Raw genomic sequence first — 19599 nt, forward strand, 5'->3', positions numbered from 1 at the left:
AAAAGTTTGTTCTGAAAGCTGGTAAAGTACATCCAAATCAGTATTATAATTCATGTATTAAGTTCAGGCCCAGGTTTAGTTTTTTCTATAGTTATTAAATAACACAGTAACAAAGTATTTGCCACTTTCCACTGTTACAAAAGTGAAATCTAAATTTGAAGAAGCCACTTTCATCTGTGGTTTTCACTTTGGACTACTCAGGTTCTCTGCAAATGCTAAACAAGCCTGAAAGAACAAACAGGCAAAGGAAAAAGTGCATTCTCCAAAATCGGGGAACTCTTTTATAGATGTTATAATAAAAAAAACTTAGGGAGAAGCAGTGGCAGGAATTATTCCACATCATGTTTATGCTCATCAAAAGGACATGTGGTTTTATTAGGATTCTCAATTGATTCATTTTTTGTGCGTGTTCATTTGTTTCTGCATTGCGATGCATTCTGAGCTCACCTTGAGGCCCAGTGAACACAGGAACATTTGTGCAGCTCTCTCTCCACAGCTGGTCAGGTAGCAACCTAGCAGAGCCTCGACACAGTCAGCGATGCTCTTGTCTGCGATGCACTGCTCTGTATGCAGGTCGTAGGATATGGACTGCTTACCGAGCTCAGTGCCACAGTTCTCTTCCGATGGATTCCAAAAGCCTACCACAAAGTCATCCTCCTCACCGGCCTTGCTGGGGTCCAGGTAGCACATTGCATCCCACGAGCTGTAGTCAAACTCCTCAGGTGAGGGCCCACTGGGCACCTGCTCTGTGGGGTAATGAGCTGCGGTTGGATGGGAGGGCTTCTTGGGGGTCTTCCAATCATACGGAGATTCCATAGCTGGTGAGGAGCCTGAAGCTGGAGTAAGATTGGGAGGGAAGCCACTCAACGAGATCTTCTTCCCAAATGCTCCAGATCCCAGCAACATGTTGTCAATGAAGCGGATGTGCTCCTTGTAATACTCAAGATCATCTTCCATGTTCACTTCATCTTTTGGCTCATCTTTCAGCATCAACTCGCCATCTTCATCTACATCCTCGCCCTCGTCATCATCCTCATCATATTCGTGTCCAGATCGCCCGTTAGCCAAAAGCTCCTCTTTGGCCTGCATGAGGAAAAAAAAAAAAAGTCAATATAGTCCAAAAATCAATAGTTCATATTTCTATAGTATAATCACTGAAGTCTCTTCAGCACAAATTAATTTCTCCTGGGAGTAATTAAGTAATGTACTGCATTAGGTTTAAGAAAATTGTTCTGTGTCATGTATGTAATGCGTTACCTTTTTAAAAATAATAACTCCAACACTGATCACACAACAAAGAGAAGAAACGCCTCCAACGCACACAAACATTTGAGCACACAGCTCATTAGCATGAATGTAATCTCATTGATATCCTGTGGAGCCAATGAGAATTGATAAGGAATCAAATCGATAACCAATAACAATAACGTAATCAGAACTGCTGAAGCAGGTTTCCAGAGGCAAAATTAATCAAAATGCAGCTTTAAGTATGTGAGCTGTCATTCATAGCCTACAGTTTAATGTGTGTTTACTGAAGTATGCATATATAGACTACACATTGACATTAACAGACGATATGTCCTAAGCATTATCAAAAAACATAACTAAACTCTTAATAAAAGTCTAATTGTGCACAGCGCCTGTGTCTTGCTCCATTTTGTGAATGTTTCTGTAAAAACACAGAGGAGACTGCTATCTGAACTAAATTAGAAAATGAGCCTGTCTCAGTGTTTTACTGCTTTTTATTGTTAAGCATTAGTTTTATTGCAATTTATTTCTGTTTTACATTTTCCTGCAGTTATTTCTGGGACAGTATATCATTCAACACAAACACAGTATCGCAGGCCTGTTTTCAGCACTCTGGATATTTCCTGCATTCACACAGCATTAGTCCATCTCGTTTGTTATGCCACTTTTAAGCACTGTTGATGCGCCTAATTAAAATCATGTGGGGCACCAGGTTACTTTCAGTTCAGCATAAAGTTGAATTTGTCTTTGGCCTGTTCTCTTAGCAACAGACTTTCATAGATTATTGGTACAATCTGGAGCAAAGGCTATACAGCATTGTGTAATTTCCCACCTCCATATGTGGATGACGAAAAGGGATGCCAGGGATGAAAAGTATATAGAAAGCTAGCACCACACGAACCATGAACAAACCGTCAGGTGAACATCTAATTTTAATGGTACGTATCATCATCATCACTTCAAAAATAGATCTCCTTAAAATGTTCAATGACTGGATGTTTGGGCATATGGTTTGATTCACTGAAGGTTATTATCTAAAAGGAAAAGATTTTAGTCTTTTCTGTTTTAGGTTGTTCCTTTTTAGCTCACATCTGACCATTAACTGTGTTTTATTTCAAGCCGTTTTTCCCAAGTGGTGTATAAAAGAGTGTGTCGAAGGATTTTGGTTTTTAACCTTCATTATGAAAAACATTATCTGAGCTCCAGGAGTTCAGATGAGAGTTCAGACCTGTTGGACATGCAAGCACACAATCTCACCACGAGTTGCAAAACACGGAGAAAGTCTGCCCTCTACTGGCCCGTCATCGTCATTACATGAAACAACCTTTGGAAACTCCTCAGCGAACACACCGATCAACTACCACACAACAAAGAGAAAAAAACAGAGCGTATAAAGCTGCAGTAATCCACTGACCTCCTCTGAATTCATTCTGTCGGTGCTGCTCTTGTCCTGGTTGACCACATATCCAGGAGGCAGCCAGTTAACTGGAGGGTCGAAGATGGACACCACCATTCTGCTAGGAAGCCCTTTCTTCTTTCCCAGACGGTACAGGTTACAGTTGCTCACCTGGACATCAGGCAGAGTGTGAGTAACACAATGAAGTCATCTTGTCTTAATGGACACTGTGACATCAGGACACAGTGCAAAGATGAGTTCTTAAACAGGTTTGCAGCCGTTCCCAAATGACACTAATCAACAGACCAAATGCTAATGCATCCAAGTCATTTTGTGTCATTTGCCTTGTTGTAGACAGCGATGAAAGCGTGTACATCTTCAGCCGGGCTGCATTCCATTATATACTCTTACTGTGTACACACATGCACGGCCTGTACCTTACTACTGCCACACGGTTCAGAGAAATAACATGTGTCTCACCTTCTTGCTGCGCATGTAGCTGAGACGTCCTTCGTGAGCATCAGGGTAGGTACAGAACAGGTATGTAGTGATGGCATGCTTCAGGAAAGAGTCACCGAGCATCTCCAGCCGCTCCAGGTTGAAGCCGTCGCTGGCATTAGACAAGGTCAGGGCCTGCAGGATGAGACCGGGGTTGGGCCCCAAGCTCTTGGGTGAGTTTGCTGCGTGGGATCCATGCTGGGGACGAGCACAGACATCAGAAGGTGCTGTGAGAGTGTTGGGACTCGTGGCTGCTCGGCTGCAGACTGAGGTAGCTTTTTTTGTGTGGTCTGAAGTCCTCCCCGATGTACATTCATCACTAGGCTGTGGAGGACTGGAGTTGGGCTTCTTCAAGGTGTGAGGGGGCTGCACAAGAACTGAGGTAGTGCTTTGTACTGATTTGGAGCTCTGCAGCCCAGCAAAGCTGAGCTGGGAGCATTGGCAATTGTCACATTGGGGAAGGTGCTCATTTTGGTTGCCATCGTCACAGCTAGCAAAGAAGGCAGTGCCATTAGTTAGGTTCCTGGTGCAGGGGGCTTCTTCAGAATCTAAAGCTTTGAAGTCCTCCTGCTCAGACATGGAAGAGTGCTCACCACTGGGAAGCATTAGGGAACTGCGATCAGGGCTTATAGTCTCTTGGTGCTTACAGTGACTGGCACCTTCCTCGCTGCAGGACTCAGGGCAGGATATGAAGGTTTTGCTGTCAATAGACCTTTTCCAGCCGAAGTCCAGGTTTGGATATCTGCCACATACAGAGCATCTACATGTTAGCGTGTGCACACACACACAAGTTGTTCACAAACAACAAATCCTAAAAGAGAAGATTTGGTTTTCTTAACTAAGATCAGACATTAACACTAACTCATCAAGTCCCAATGGGAAACTTTGGTCTTGCCATTCTTGTGGATGTTACTTTGACATGTGCCACCCACATCAGCATTCTAACAACTTTATCATGCAATCAACTCGTTTTACTGTGCAATAGGAAAAAATGTGCAATTTTGAGGACACCAACATTTATATAGTCCTTTCCTAGTCTAATAAGTCAAAAGGCTTTACAATCTAACCAACAGTCACCCATTTTCTACACTTGCACTCCTATGAACAGTTTTAATTGTGTTTGTGTATGAATCTTTTGGAAAGTGTGACGCAGAAATCTGTTATTCTATTGTGTATGTAACAGCAACCTGAAGTCAGGGGGGAGGGTCTGGACTCCCACTCCGGCCTCACTAGCTGTCTGAGCTCTGAGCTCCTCAGCAGTCAACAGGCAGTGTAGGCGGTAAAGAATGCTGGGCAGACACACTGCTTTTCTCCACAGGGAGGCTGGAATAGGGTGGATGGCACACAGTTCTGGGACCAGGATCTGACAAACACAAAGCACATGAGACTGGGATTGTCGGAATAAACAGCAACTCACAACAAGACTTCGTCTCTGGCACTCACTGGTCTAATAATTCCTGAAAGCTAACAGATCACCATCAACCCTGTCCACACACATGATCATGCCATATTAAATAATGCATCTTTGAGAATAGTATTCTTTGATATAATAGGTTATAGGAATCAGTAATAATAATAATCATCATCATCATCATCAATCCATCCTCTTTTCCAGTTCAAATCCACAGTAGGGCTGGAGCCAGAGAGACGAGCGTTTACCCCACAGCCAATTCAGAACCAGTATCTGGACTGTGGGAGGAACCCCGAGCACCCGGACACAGACACAGGGAGAACATGCCCACTCTACACAGAAAGACTCCAGCTGACCAGTGGATGGAAACAGGACCACTGTACTAACCAGCAGTAAAGTGATATCTAGAAACGTTCTTTAAAAACACACAAAAATGAAATATGAGCATGTCCCATGTTCCTTTACACACAAAATTATACTAGGTTTCCTACACTGATGGATATCTCCTCACCCTACAATCTAACAGAGGCAGCGAGTACCTGTTTGTTCTGTAAACTCTCCCACTTGGCCTTCCTCTTCTCTGCACTGCTGAGTGGCAGGGCTTTGCCCTTCTGGTTTAGGTGTCGAGGGGTTAACAGGTTCAGTCTGCGATGGGACAAGAGAGTTGGAAAGCCTGGTCACCATAGTGAACATTTAAATTTATATATACGCATAGTATTAAACAAGCACCCCCCCAGGTTTGCCTTTTTCCTCCTGACCTTTATTCCACACTTCTGTGGATTACATATTGACAGTTCTCATAAAAGCTAGCATGTAAGCATATTCACACTTGGAAATGGCATTAATCTGTTTATTGCCTTTCATGAAATAACCAGTACAGACTCCACTCTTGGCTATAACATTATTATTCAGGAAGGGAGGTACTTCCTAAAAATAAAAATTGCTCCAATTCCTAACAACACAATATTTATGCAAAGCCAAGTGGAATCGCATATCTGCTTCTGTGCTTTTCTGTGTTTTCTCACATGCCTGAGAAAACTGTCCTTGTCCACATAATTATGAACCTGGCTCCAGATTTGGTGCCACTGACCTGGAGGAGGTGTGGTCTACATCCAGGAGCGGCTGGTTAAGGTTTGACAAGTCCAGGTTGTACTTTGTTTTGTAGTACTCAGCGAAAGTCTCATACTCTGGCGAAGGAAACTTGCTCAGTGGTGTCAGGTCTGCGTACACATCAGCGACATAGAAGCGATGAGGCTGGTCGAAGTTGCGATACCTGGAAAGTAGCAGCGAGGCGATTATCACGTCGTTTGGCTCAGCGTATACTTCATACAGCTGACACGTTCACACAAAATCAATCCAGTACAGACACGTGCCGCTCCACTACCTTGGAATGATGACAGCATCCTGGTAGTCCTCCAGCTTAAAGGTGAAGGGGTTCTGCTTTGTGTACTGAGTAGTAGGAATGCCAGTGCGGGCCTCAGACTTCTCAATGTCTTCCATAAACTTAAAATCCATATCTAGTGTGTTGGAGTCTCCAACTGAAGAAGCCAAAGGAGAGAAGGAAAGATGGTTAACGAACATTTTAACACAGGTGGAAATGAATTTACAAACTGAACTGAGCACTCACCAACATTCAGAGGTAGAACACAGTAAGCAGAGTCAGCCATTGTGGGCATGAACTCCAGTGCAGGTTTCTCCAGGCGGAGAATATGGGAGAAAATGTACTGGTGGAGACGAGTGATGAGGTCGAGCTGGGCAGTGGTGAGCGTGAAGCCAGACTTCTGCAACTCGATGGAGATGGTCACCTCACCAGAGCGAGTGTACACCGGGAAATGGGGAATCTGGATCAAAGCAAAGCTGCTCGTTTTCACATGTATAACACGTCTACAGAATAAATGCTGAAGAATATTGTGAAGCACTGAGGTACTCAAATGTGCCGAAGCAACGTACTCGAGGTATGGGTTTGGCAGTCAGTATGCCGAAGCACCTGGTGGTGTCCTCTGGCGGGTAGAGCTTTCTTCTACGGAAATTGAGCTCATCAGGGAGGGGAGTGGTGAGCACCATCCCAATCACATACAGGTAGTAGCTCTGCTCCGGTACTGCATAACAGTCACACAGACACTCCGGTATCTGGAGATGGCAGAAACGGGACACAAGATTTTTGCACAGTACTGTATGCTCATTGAGTCAGCCCTCATGTTTCTCTATCCGGGTTTGCCTTTACTGCACTGGCAGTGTGTTTGGGATGAAAACTCATTCAACATTAACCAGTAACATGTTTTCCATATGGTAGTGCACTGCGGATCAAAATATGACTGTACTTTTCTTGCATTCATAATTCCTTCAATCATAATTCCAACCACACTGGATAAAGTTCAGTTCAGATACCGTTCACCTGCTGATTATTTTTTCTAGGCCTGCTACTTGTGTTGACCTCCACTTGTCCAGTTTCCTTCCTTTTTTAAAGGTCACCATGTCATATTTTGGCAAGTTTACAGTTTGCTAAACTAAAGCAAATAGTGTGCTTTAGCAACAGGCTGCTAGTAAAGCATTTAAAGATACAATGTAAAAATGAGTCTTTGCTAATGTAAAAGTCAGTGTTAAATGGCTTAACTTGGCTCTGAAAATGTCAGGCACTGAAACTGGACTGATAAGTACGAAAGCAGCCAGCATCTAAGGTCTTTCACAGTTTTTCTTTAAAGAAGTCTGGAGTACTACTGCTAAAGCCTACTTTAGAGGAAGCAGAATACAAAGAAATGAGGGGAGCACAGTGCTGTATATGCCAACACATTTACTTACTGGTGCGATATAGCAAGGTTCTGCCAATCCAGAGAGTCAGTGATGAGTTTGGATACAGCCAGTTGGACACCCCCCGCCCCCCCCATCCCCCCATATCACCTCAGATCTTTGCAGCTGAATTACTTCAAAAACAGTGTGTAAACTGGTTCAGCCGTGCCCTCCCTGCATCAAATGCCTGCCTGTAATGAGCATGACGTACAGCTTTGGGGTAGCACTGCCTTCTCTTCGTAGAACCAGGCCGGCCTGGGACACTGGTCTCCTCCTCATCGTGAAGATCAAGCTCCTCCTCGTATTTTACAGTCTCCTTTCCCACGGGCATCAGGTGATCATCCAGTTCACCTTAGAAGGAAGAGGCAAAAGATGAAGCAATGAAGACAAAAATAACAAGATTAGTCTGCAAGATTGTTATTGTGGTTTTACCTATTTTGTGGAGTTTCTCACAGCATACTAGTGCAACTGCCTTCTCTGCCACTCTTGCACAATTCATCACTGGACCCTGTAGGTGCAAGTCAAAATATCAATCATCCTTTAGAAATATAAAAGGAGCACGTCAAAATGTTTACACTGGCAATTTTGAAAACTATAACAGCCTTCCTTACATTGACAGGAACTCGCAGAGGGGAGTTTATAGGCAAGTAGAGAGTGGACTGGAAACATCCATCTCCCATCTCCATGGTTTTACATTTTGGTGCTAGGTGTGTGAATGGGTCGCTGGGCAGCCGAGCACAATACCTGAACACCAAGGCAGAAAGACCTTTTCAAATATTTATGGCAATATTTTGATAGATACAGAGCTCTGCTGGTTCTTTCTCACATCTCAAAGTGCTTTACTGTTTTTTGCCACTTGTACCCAGGAATCATGAATGAAACACACACACCTCGAGGAAACTCACACTGGCACAGAGACAACATGCAAACACTCCATCTCTTTATTACAAACTTAGTGCTGATGCGATGGCGATTGGACTGTGTGTCTGACACTTTCACCGGATTGGGAACCCTGTACTGTCTTCAGCTATACTGACATGTAAAATGATGAGTGAGAGAAAAAGAAGCAGCAGTATCATGTATATGTCGGCTCCATGCAAGCAGAAACCGTGGGCAGCAGTTCACATGGATTTAAAGTGACAAACAAAAAGAGGCTGTTTGGAGCAACCGGCAGTCTCGATCAATAACAAAGTATTTGAGCTGGAAAGAAAAACATTCTGAAAATCAGAAAGCACACCTGTTAATGTGACCGATGGCCGTGTTGATGGTGACTCGAGGACCTCCATCCTCAGACCGCAGGACATAGGGTGGTAGAATGTTGTCATCATCCATCACCTGTTCCACTTCAAACTCACTCACCTCCACTGACTTGGAGCACTTATTCCTTAAGATCTGTTTGAGAGAAAATTAGGTCATTTGGCCCCTAAGCCAACAGACTAAGCATCTCAGTCTTGTCAGATAAAGAGAAAACATTACTTTTTCTATGGCCTTGTAGGTACTGAGATCTTCTTCAAAGGCTTTGGTCCTCCCAGTGTCAGCCAGCATGATGTAGTTGGAGACAGGTGCCCGAGCTCGGCCTTTGGACTGGACGTAGGACCTGTACTCTGTAGGCAAGTCAAACCGCACCACCAAGTTACACTTTGGAATATCTACGCCTTCCTCGACGATGCTGGTGGCAATCAGAAGGTTAGTTTCATGAGCCCGGAATTTGCGAAGAACCTGTCAGGGAAGGAAAAGGGGTCCTGAGTTCAGGAAGTGATAACAACAAAACAACCAAGAATTTAGCACGGTATCCACACATCTCTCCATCGTTCATTTTCAAAATCCAAGTTTTCTTTTATATTCAGCACAATTTCTTCCTGTAGTTATCTTATCAGATTCAGTGGCATCGTCCGAACCCGGTGACCAGGTGCACAACATTTGCGAAAAGCACCTGACCGAGAAAAGTCTAGAAAGAGAAAGTGTTGTTGCCATGGTGCTCACTGTGCACACAACCACAAGTGCTAGCTCACAGGATTAGAGAAAACCATTAAATAACTCCAAACACATTTTTAAGACCTGTTCCAAGGTCCTCACAGGTCAGTGGGGTCAGAATGACTCTTTAGAAATAGTTACACTTGACTTTTCACAGAGTGCCACACCACTCAGAAGCTAATATGGAGAGAGTGTGATGACTGACATCCCCAAGTTATCTCTCACTTACCTCCTCTTGCTTCCTGAACTCCACCTCCATTTGTTTGTTGCGTGCCTGGTTCTTGCCAATGCTGTGGCCAGTGATGAAGTTGCTACTTATATAAGCAAGCTCTGGGTCCTGCTTCCCTGCCTCCTTGATAAGACTGGAGAACAGAAAGAGTGTCAGTGATAACTCACCAAGGATAAAAACGTGCAGCCAGTCAAACAACAGACGCCATCTTTCCAAACTTTTATGATTTATCACCAACTACCTGCTGCACTGACGATTTAGAGGGCGCGTTCATTCTCACCACATGCCTCTATCACTCAGCCACCAAAGTAAGAACAGAAAGGGTATTTTGGTACCTTAAGATGTAAACTCAATGGCTCTAAACACCGGGGATTTTTTTAAAATCCCAAAGCTACGATCGTTAAGCTAGCCAGTGTATCTTATTTTGCCTCACTGTTACTGCTTTAAAAATACTTTTTTTTAACACCTCGAAAAATTGTAAAAACGCAGACGAATTTTATATGATATCATCCATTTATGTCCACTAATTACAGACTATGACAGGCAGATTAACCACGAGTCAGTGCTCTCTCCTGCTGGTATTACTCCAGTTTCCTTCTGATGTCTGCAGCACTGACTGACTGACACACACGAAATAACACCAGTCTCCAAGCTGAAGCAATTATTCCTTGAAGTCCTTACCGATTGAGGACAACAGCTGTATAACGCCTCTCCACAAAGATGATTCCACAAAGGATATTTGTGAATGGAGAGGGAAAGTTAGCTTCAGGCCTCTCTTTGGCTTCCACCTCTTCATCCTCATCTTCATCCTCAGAGTCACTCCAGGACACATAGTTGTCCTGGTTGCGGTTGTTGTACCACTCCACACTTTCAAACTGCTGCCGCTCAAACGGCTTGTATTCGTGCAGGATCTCAAGCAGCCGTAGGACCTTTGGCGTGACAAACTTGAGGTCCAGGCAGGCGGGGGAGAAATGCTCCTCACAGAGAGCGTGCACTTTGCGCAGAATAGTGTCCGTGAAGAGTAGAAATTTGCGGCTGAGTTCCTCCTGCTCGTGTTTGATGTACTTCTGAAGCTCGCGCACCATGATGCCTGCTGCCTTATCTGCACACCAGGGCCCCAGCACCTGCAGTACGGCCCGGCAGTCATTGAGGACCTGGACGGGAAGGGCACAGTATAAACAACAAGTTCACAGAGTAGGCTGTTCTACAGCTCACCTTTCTACTTGTAATTTTAGAATCTTTTCTGGGGACATTTTTCCATCATCATGGCTGGATAGCCACCAGTAAAAATCTCCCAAATAAGCATGGCAAATTACAAAATCTTCTCAGGTATACCCAGTATACCACATTATGACTGTTTCAGCAACCTCCCTTATATTGATACTAAAATTATTATTCCTTATCCAGGGATGATGACCATTATTCTCTCACTGATGAATTCAAAAATACTGGCAGTTGTACCCTTCAGCCTTCTAGTATGGTATCAATTTTGGCATGGTGACGACAATACCACAACATTTTATGGCTGAGAGGTAAAAAGTGCGGCGAAGAATCCACTAATGGTGCTGAAATCATAATAGCTGCTGACTGCATCGGCCCGATGAGTAGTTACATTTCTCGGGAGGCGCACGTCCACTTATGTCTTAGATTTAGTGCTGAAGCATAATTCAGGCATTACATCGATGGTTAACGCTCAGGGATCAGAAAATGCATAAAGCAACAGCCTGATGAGTCCAACACATGGGTGTACAGTAAGGTTGGGCATGGACGTATATATCGACTATCGCCGACAGGCTGAGGCTTTCACCCATCGTTTTTACAAGAGCAATTTATTTATTTATTTGCCCATGAGCAAGTTTTCTAATAATGTTGGTTGAAGCTAAGAGAAGCAGTCAACGGAAAAAATAATGACACTATTTTAACAGCATCCTCTTCTAGCTGCAAACAAATGCAGTAATTCATTTACTCAAACTCATAACAGTAAAAAAGAAAGGCAGTAGCCTACGTTCAGAAAAAAATCAAAAACATTTTATTTAAATTAAGAAAAAACCCACAATGGTGGGGAGGGAAACAAAGAGAAACTGCCTTCTTTTTTCCACTATAACCGTGTTTACAGGCCGTTCCAGTGTTTGTCTGACTTACACACTCGACCAAACAACAAATACAAAATTAAACCAAAAGTAAGTTAAAAATAAATTTAAAAAAAAAAAAAAGTTAAAAAAAAAAAAAAGAGAAATCGCCAACGTAATGTACAGTCTTCTGTGCAAGTTGGCGCATCTCAATTAAATAAATAAATGAATATTCCAAAAACTATATTAATCCTGAAAGAAAGAAGAAAAGGTAAAATATTCCCTGCAAACAAAACAAATTCTGAATGCGCAAATCAGTCTGTGCACGATTACATTGGTCACCCATCAAAAACTGACCTGCATGACTATCGCCGGTTATTGGACTGATGGTTGTTGGTTGGAAAATTTTGACATATCGCCCAACCTTCGTGTACAAATATACAAAACCTGCAAAAACGATGCTGGTCTTTTCTGCGGTTAGTGAGAGGCACAGAAACCACCTCCAGAGTATGATGAAGTAAATAACCGTAGGATAAATAAAACTGAGATGAAGAAACACTAAATTTTAAAAAGGCAGAAAATCTTTGGAACTCTGACCTGTTTGGAGATGAATGTGGGATCACGGTCTTCCTTGACCACAGATATGTTGCAGTCATTCAGGAAGTGAAGAGCTTCATTGAGTTCAGCCTGCAAACGGGAGGAGAGGCCACTCTTGTCCACGTAGGAACCGCAGTCCAACACCACTTCTCTTGGCTGAGAGGCGTATCTAAAACATGACCCTGTATTGTGAGCATTTCACTGCCACCATTACTGGTTTTCAGTCTAGTTTCACATGTGTCACATACAATGGTGTGAAAAAGTGTTTGCCCTCTTCCTGATTTCCTATATTTTGGTACGTTTGTCACATTTAAATGTTTCACATCATCAAACAATTTTAAATATTAAAACAAACACAAGTAAACACAAAATTTAGTTTCTAAATTAAGCTGTTTACCATTAAAGCAGAAAAAAAAATCCAAACTTACATGGCCCTGTGTGAAAAACTGAATGCCCCCTAAACCTAATAACTGGTTGGGCCACCGTTAGGAGCAACAAATGCAATCAATGCCATTGGAGGAATTTTGTCCCACTCATGTTTGCAGAATTGTTGTAATTTAGCCATATTGGAGGGTTTTTGAGCATGAACCACTTTTTTAAGGCAATGCGTCCCAAACGGATTCATGTCAAGACTTTGACCTGGCCACTCCAAAGTCTACATTTTGTTCTTCTTAAGCCATTCAGAGGTGGACTTGCTGGAGTGCTTTGGATCATTGTCCTGCTGCAGAACCCAAGTGCTTGAGGTCACAAACAGATGATTGGACATTCTCCTTCAAGGTGTTTTGGTAGACAGCAGGTTCCACTTACCAAGTCTTCCAGGTCGTGAGGCAGCAAAACACCCGTTCCTATTTAGCGCTTTTCTACTCTGAGCACACGTGTACATTCACACCAGCAGTTTTTTCTGTGCTGTTCCTAACTGCTTTCTGTCCAAGTGGTTTTTAAGCAGCTCACTGAGTATTTGTCAACAAGCAATCTGTATGAACCATTTCAGTCTGCTTTTAGACCAAATCACTCCACAGAAACAGCTTTAGTCAAAGTGGTAAATGATCTGCTGGTAAATGCAGACAATGATCACACTTCAGTTTTATTACTGCTGGATCTAAGTGCTGCGTTTGACACTGTGCATCACTGCATTTTATTGGATAGGCTTGAACATTTTATTGGAATTACAGGAAATGTTTTATCATGGCTGAGATCTTACCTGCTTGGGAGGTCTCAGACTATTACTTTTAAAAATGATCTCTCCGAGACTTGTGCAGTGAGGCATGGGGTCCCTCAGGGCTCCATACTTGGACCATTGCTGTTTTCTATGTACCTGCTGCCTCTTGGTGTTCTTTTACATTCTTTTAATGTAACCTTTCATTGTTACGCTGATGACCTGCAGCTTTATGTTCCTTTAACCATTGAAAATTGTGCTGAAGTCTCTAAACTAGAATATCGTTTATCTGCAATTAAGGGCTGGTTATTGGATAATTTCTTGCTCCTAAATATTGATAAGAGAGTTGATGGTCATTGGGCCACACAAATTTCAGCACTTGTCCCAAAATTTCACCTTGAAAATTGAGGACATTGCCATAAATTGCAGGAACAAGGTAAAAACTTGGGCGTGTGGTTCGACATGGTGCTCTCCTTTGAATCTCATGTAAAAGAGATAACAAAGACCGCCTTTTATCATTTGAGGAACATTGCCAGAATCAGACAAGTTTTGTCAAGCGACACTGCAGAGGTTCTTGTCCATGCATTTGTGTCTTCCCGCATTGATTATTGCAATGTTCTTTCTGGCCTACCAAAGAAAAGTTTTAGAGGTCTACAGATGGTGCAAAATGCAGCTGCTCGCATTTTAATAAGAACTGGGAAATTTAAGCACATTACCCCGGTTCTGAGATCTCTGCATTGGCTACCTTGTCAGGTTCGAGCAGATTTTAAGGTCCTGCTGCTCACCTACAAGGCTTTAAACGGATTGGCACCTTCATACCTCTCCGACCTTTTACACCTTTATGTTCCATCTCGTGCTCTCCGATCTCAGGACTCTGGCCTTCTAAAGGTTCCTAGAGCCAGAAAAAAGACAATTGGAGAGCTTTTTCTTTTCATGCCCCGTTTCTGTGGAACAACCTCCCTCAAGATATTCGGCAGGCTGCTCTGTGGAGGTTTTTAAAACTAAGTTGAAGACACATTTGTTCACCTTATCCTACATGTCTTAATTCTATGGCTTTTAGTTTTTAAATTTTTATTGTTTTTAACTTGTATTGTGTCTCTTACCTGTATTGCTATGTATCACTTTTATTTTATTTATCCCTTTAGTTGTACAGCACTTTGTTTGAAAGCGCTTTATAAATAAAGTTATTACTTATTATTACTATTATTATTAACAACAACAACATTCACACGCATTCCGATGCATCCATCGGAGGGCAAACATGGGGTTAGTATCTTGCCCAAGGATATTTGGCATGCAGACTGAAATCGAACCACCTACCACCCGGATAGTAGGTGACCTGCTCTACCACCTGAGCTACAGCCACCCCACAAAGCTACAGGGGTTCAGATATTGACTCAGGTGGTGACTCCAGGGTGTCTGGAGTCATGAACACTGACCTTAACTGAGCCAAATGAGGCCTGCAGTTCTTTGGTTGTTGTTGTGGGGTCTTTTGTGACCTCTTGGATGAGTCTTTGCTGCACTCTTGTAATTTTAGTCGGTTCACCACTGTTCCATGTTTTCATTACTTGTGATGGATGGCTCTCATTGTGGTTTGCTGGGGTCCCACAGCTTTAGAAATGGCTTTTCCAACCTTTTCCAGACAGAGATCTCAATTATTTTGTTTCTCATTTGTTCTGATGAAATATTGGATCACGGCATGATGTCTGGCTTTTGAGGATCTTTTGGTCTACTCCACTTTGTCAGGCAGGTCTAATTTAAGTGATTTGTTGATTGAGAACAGGTGTGGCAGTAATTAGGCCTGACTGTGGCTAGAGAAATTGAACTCGGCTTTCCAAAGATGTGATACACCACAGTTAATTTACATTATAATGAAGGAGTGGGGGTTTGAATTTTCCCCCCCTTAATAAACATCTTCATTTAGACACTGCATTTTGTGTTTACTTGTGTTATCTTTGTGTCTACTATTTAAATATCGGGAAGGGCACAAACACTTTCTCACACTATTATAAATAGGGATGGGAATTGATAAGAATTTAGCGATTCCAAATCCATTATCGATATCGCTTATCGATTAGATTCCTTATCGATTCCCATTGTCTTCACAGAGTCAGCATCATCTCTACGCAGCATATCAATGACAACATATTCATGCAAATTAATTACATGCCGTGTGGTCAAATTTTCCATCTTTGTTGTGATCAGTGTTGGAGTCATTATTGAAAAAGTAAAAAAGGTATTACACAGAACACTTAAAAGTAATGCAGTACATTACTTAATTACACCCTAATGAGTACATATGTGATTTTTCTCTTAGTATTCCAGTATAGACACAAAACAAAGATGAAAACCAGCACAAAGACACTTCAAAGTGATGGTCACAGTGATTCTACTGTGGAAACACGAACTGGTAGAAACGGAGGCTGCAGCCTGACTGCTCATCAGTTTGTTACCTGTTGAAGTTCAGCAGCAGCTGGCTTCACCAAAATAAAAATAAAAGCAACATCTATATTCAGGTTATAGACCACTCCACTATTTTCCTCCTCTCACATGTGAACTGAAATCAGCTGATTGTAGTGAGAGCTCAAGAACCGATAGGCACTAACAATTCCAAGCAACTGGACAACTGGGAACCAGTTCTTGTAGAGAACCCGATTCCCATCCCTAATTAGAACCCTAACCCTATTTTTTGTTTTAAAAACAAAACACAAACAAACAAACAAACAACAAAAAACAGACACACAGTAACACGTAGGGGTGGGTTTTTATAATCGATTTATCGATTAAAATCGATTCTGGCTTGGATAACGTGATAATCAATTCAATTAAAATCCTGAATCGATTTTTTAATATAAATTTATTTTGCCCGAAAGCCAGAATCTCAGGTAAACCTCACAAATTTTCAACAACCACCAAACAGCTAAAACAGAAATGAGAGCAGGAACACGGATTCTGCACAAAGACGTAAACACAAAGCGCGGACCCGCAGATCAGAATCAGTGAGATGTCGACCTTTCTCACCCGACGGCACGGACACGGTCGGGGCTGAAAGCCGACAGCTCGCTGATTCTGATGTTTCGGCGGGTCCGCGCTTTGTGTTTACGCCCTTTTTGCGCTGATTCTAAAGCTGTTAGTTTGATCTCTCTCCAAACAATATTGACCGAAACCAGCAGCAAAAGAAGATCCAAACTACGCTTCACATAAACATCGTCATGAATTCACTCTGACTTTTGCTGTTTTGCTTCCACCACGATAAAAATCACACTTCATGCACAGCTCTCTCTCCATCTCTGTACTTCAAGAACAGTTTCCCGTCTAAAAATCTGTTTTCTGCATTATTCGCTTGCTTGTTACGCACAAGTCTAGCGTTGTTTACAGCGCTGTCGGCCAATGCTTTTTTTCCCCCTTTTACTTACGTCCGAAAAGAAAACCTAATTTCTGCCGTTCAATACTGAACAAATTTTAAACTTTTTAAAATTATGCAAAATGCAAAATGCTCAGCCGTGTCTCTAATAAAACCGCTGTAATGTCAGAGGTAACGTTCATATGTTGATTAATGGTTTTCTTTTGTTTTTGATGTACTGCAGAATACTTTTATAAAATCCAGGCCAGGAAAATCACCTTCATGTTTTTCTGTGTTTTATCTTCAGCTACTTTGACACAAAGACATCTGCTGTGATGCTCACACCTTTGACAAAGTCTTGCGTGTATCAGCTTCCTTTTTATAGATACAAAAATATGTAAATGTACTGATCTGAATTATAATATTTCTGACTCAAAATTTCCCAGATTCAAATCGAATTGAATCGGTATCGAATCGATTCTAGAAATCAGTGACGATACCCAGTCCTACACAGCAGTATAAACCTGCAAGTGGCTAGTAAAAGCAAATTTTTGCTGAACCTCATGCTCACCCCAGCGCCTGCTATGTGAGCGCCTTAAGCCGAGGAAAGTGTCAAATGCACGCAGTTATAAGGCTTACCTGTCCAGGACCACAAGATCAGTAGCAGTCTCAGCATTGCTCTTAAGGATTCTTTCCAGATTCTGAATCTTCTGCTCCAGTTCTGATGGGTCACACTTTCCATTCAGAATGGAAGCTGTGAGACCAAGGATACGAGGAGTGCAGGAGCAGCCCTCAAACAGCTGCACACACAGAGGACAACCAGGTCACCCACAATGATTTTGCATGATTCTCTGCCACTATTACAATAAACGTAATCCCATTTCCTTAAAGACTACAATCTCACCTTCATTATCTGACAGTAAGGGTGGTCTGTGATGGCCAGGTGGCAGTCATCAAACACCACCAAGTTGATTTTCGACAATGGTAAGATTTTATTCCTCAGAACATGAAGGAATATGTGGCAAGTCATGACCAGCACCTTACAAAAAGTTGACAAGGACAATGGAATAGATTATTACCAACAGTGAGTACAGGATATCTAACTATCAGATATACATCTCTATTTTTCTCTCTCTCCTGCTCTCCTTCCTTGGATGTGTATTTGGTGCCATGTATGTAATGTAAATTGTCCACAGCCAAATCTGAACAGTCACCAAACAAAACATCTGCAATCACCCTCGCACTCACAATCTAATGACACAATTATCACCCTGTCCCAAGCAGACCCCAGTGAAATCACAGACAGAAAGTACACTGGAGGATTTAGAGTCCCCCTGAAGCATGAAGGGAAACAGAGTGCTGGGCTTACCATGCCCAATAAGTCAGTGTTTAAAGGTATGAAAAAAGAAATGCAAGTACAGATATTATTTTTATTATGACAAAGTAATGGTGTTTCTGAGAAAAACACTGGCATCAGACAATATTTGCTTAACTGGATGCTGTTGGCTTATTATGTGAATGTGATGACATTCAGGAACAACAATGACCAAAGTTTAACTTCCATCTGTGTTTAAATGGGACCCAGTTTCATATTGTGTACATTCAAAGTGAGTACACTGAAAGAAGCTAAAACAATTAGTTTGTATAAATATGTTAAAAGGGTGAAAAAAAGATGAACAATCTGACATATTATTGTATCTAACCAGTATTGCCCTTCATACAGTTTGTTTTACTCTCCAAGTCTGTGTATAAAGGAAGACAAACTTGTAAGAGCATCCCAGCATGCAACTAGCATCAGCTTAAGCACACCTGATTTTCTATTATCTGTCGACTCCACCGTTGGTCAGTCCATGCTAAGGTCTCCTCCAGATCTGTATACTCTCCCACACTGAGGTCAGAGTGAGTCCTGACTGCAGCTGCTTGCTGAACTACAGAAGCAGCTGTGGAGCACAGAGCAGAGATACAGAATGACACACAGACAAAAATCAAGCACAATGTCACACCAGCTGAATCCGAATAAACAAGTTCACAGACATTTCTGGCACAGGTACCTGTGTTCACTAGAAAAACAGTCCTCTTTGCATTTTCTTGGTAAGGTCCACGTATTTGGTGGGAGAGCTCTTTTGTTAGAAGTACTGCAATGAAGGTCTTCCCTGAGCCAGTATTCAAGCAGACGATGGTATTGCGTTCAAGAGCTGCTTCAAGAAGTTCAACCTGTGGAGGCAGTTTCACATTTAGAGACAGCAAGCCCATAGCAGAACTAGGGACACAGTGACAAAGTACAGTGCTTTTTAAAACTACTGCGGATCACTGATCACTAAGGCTGGGCAGTTCATCAAAAATGATTCAAAACCAACATCCAGAACACTCTGATTAGTGTGATCTAGCACTATTTATAACTTAAATTCTGTTAATACTTCTACCACTAAAATATACTAAGGTGTGTGATGGAATAATTGAATGTTCACATGTCATAGTCCTGAACCTTTTTTTCCTCTGCTTTTTGAGCCATAAGCAATCAGCAAGTATTACTCAGGAAAAGGACTCCAGCATTATGAGTTAGACTGATAACCAGTACGTGGAACTGGTATACATATGTGGACACCCCCCACCGCCCCCCAAAAGAAAACAAAAACAAAAAAAACACCTTGGTATAAAAACAGGGTAAAAGACATCTACTACAAAAGTAGTAGATGTCTTTTAAAATTAGAGTACTGGATTACTTATGACAATTACAGGTCAATATACACATCTCAAAATCCTGAGGAATGACTACACAAGCAAACTACAATATTGTACGCTTTCTTTATTATTAATGTCCCTATATAAGTGTGTTACTTTTGTTTTTTTATTGTTTTAGGGTTGTTGTTTTTTTTAAATAAGCCATCAAA

At 42.1% G+C, this 19599-nt stretch overlaps 1 protein-coding gene across 3 annotated transcripts in view; it reads right to left on the reverse strand.

Moving 5' to 3' along the window:
• dicer1 (dicer 1, ribonuclease type III) overlaps window positions 1-19599 on the reverse strand; it is a 30215-nt gene that overhangs the window by 7068 nt on the left and 3548 nt on the right. For 2 of the 3 annotated variants that reach the window (XM_042228941.1, XM_042228940.1), the window contains 20 exons: window positions 18518-18922; window positions 17613-17747; window positions 17348-17508; window positions 12210-12378; window positions 10225-10697; window positions 9544-9676; window positions 8817-9059; window positions 8578-8732; window positions 7952-8084; window positions 7773-7848; window positions 7552-7691; window positions 6504-6683; window positions 6181-6394; window positions 5938-6091; window positions 5644-5826; window positions 5093-5198; window positions 4330-4505; window positions 3125-3884; window positions 2663-2815; window positions 448-1083 (listed from right to left, as the gene is read on the reverse strand). In XM_042228941.1, the coding sequence (XP_042084875.1) occupies window positions 448-1083; window positions 2663-2815; window positions 3125-3884; window positions 4330-4505; window positions 5093-5198; window positions 5644-5826; window positions 5938-6091; window positions 6181-6394; window positions 6504-6683; window positions 7552-7691; window positions 7773-7848; window positions 7952-8084; window positions 8578-8732; window positions 8817-9059; window positions 9544-9676; window positions 10225-10697; window positions 12210-12378; window positions 17348-17508; window positions 17613-17747; window positions 18518-18922 (4785 nt within the window). The remainder of the gene's footprint in view (window positions 1-447; window positions 1084-2662; window positions 2816-3124; window positions 3885-4329; window positions 4506-5092; window positions 5199-5643; window positions 5827-5937; window positions 6092-6180; window positions 6395-6503; window positions 6684-7551; window positions 7692-7772; window positions 7849-7951; window positions 8085-8577; window positions 8733-8816; window positions 9060-9543; window positions 9677-10224; window positions 10698-12209; window positions 12379-17347; window positions 17509-17612; window positions 17748-18517; window positions 18923-19599) is intronic. The other variant, XM_014340483.2, reaches the window with a different exon arrangement.

The sequence above is a fragment of the Haplochromis burtoni genome, unplaced genomic scaffold (genome assembly GCF_018398535.1).
Source record: "Haplochromis burtoni strain Fernald_Lab_line unplaced genomic scaffold, NCSU_Asbu1 Contig_369, whole genome shotgun sequence".
In the NCBI taxonomy this organism is placed as follows: domain Eukaryota; kingdom Metazoa; phylum Chordata; class Actinopteri; order Cichliformes; family Cichlidae; genus Haplochromis; species Haplochromis burtoni.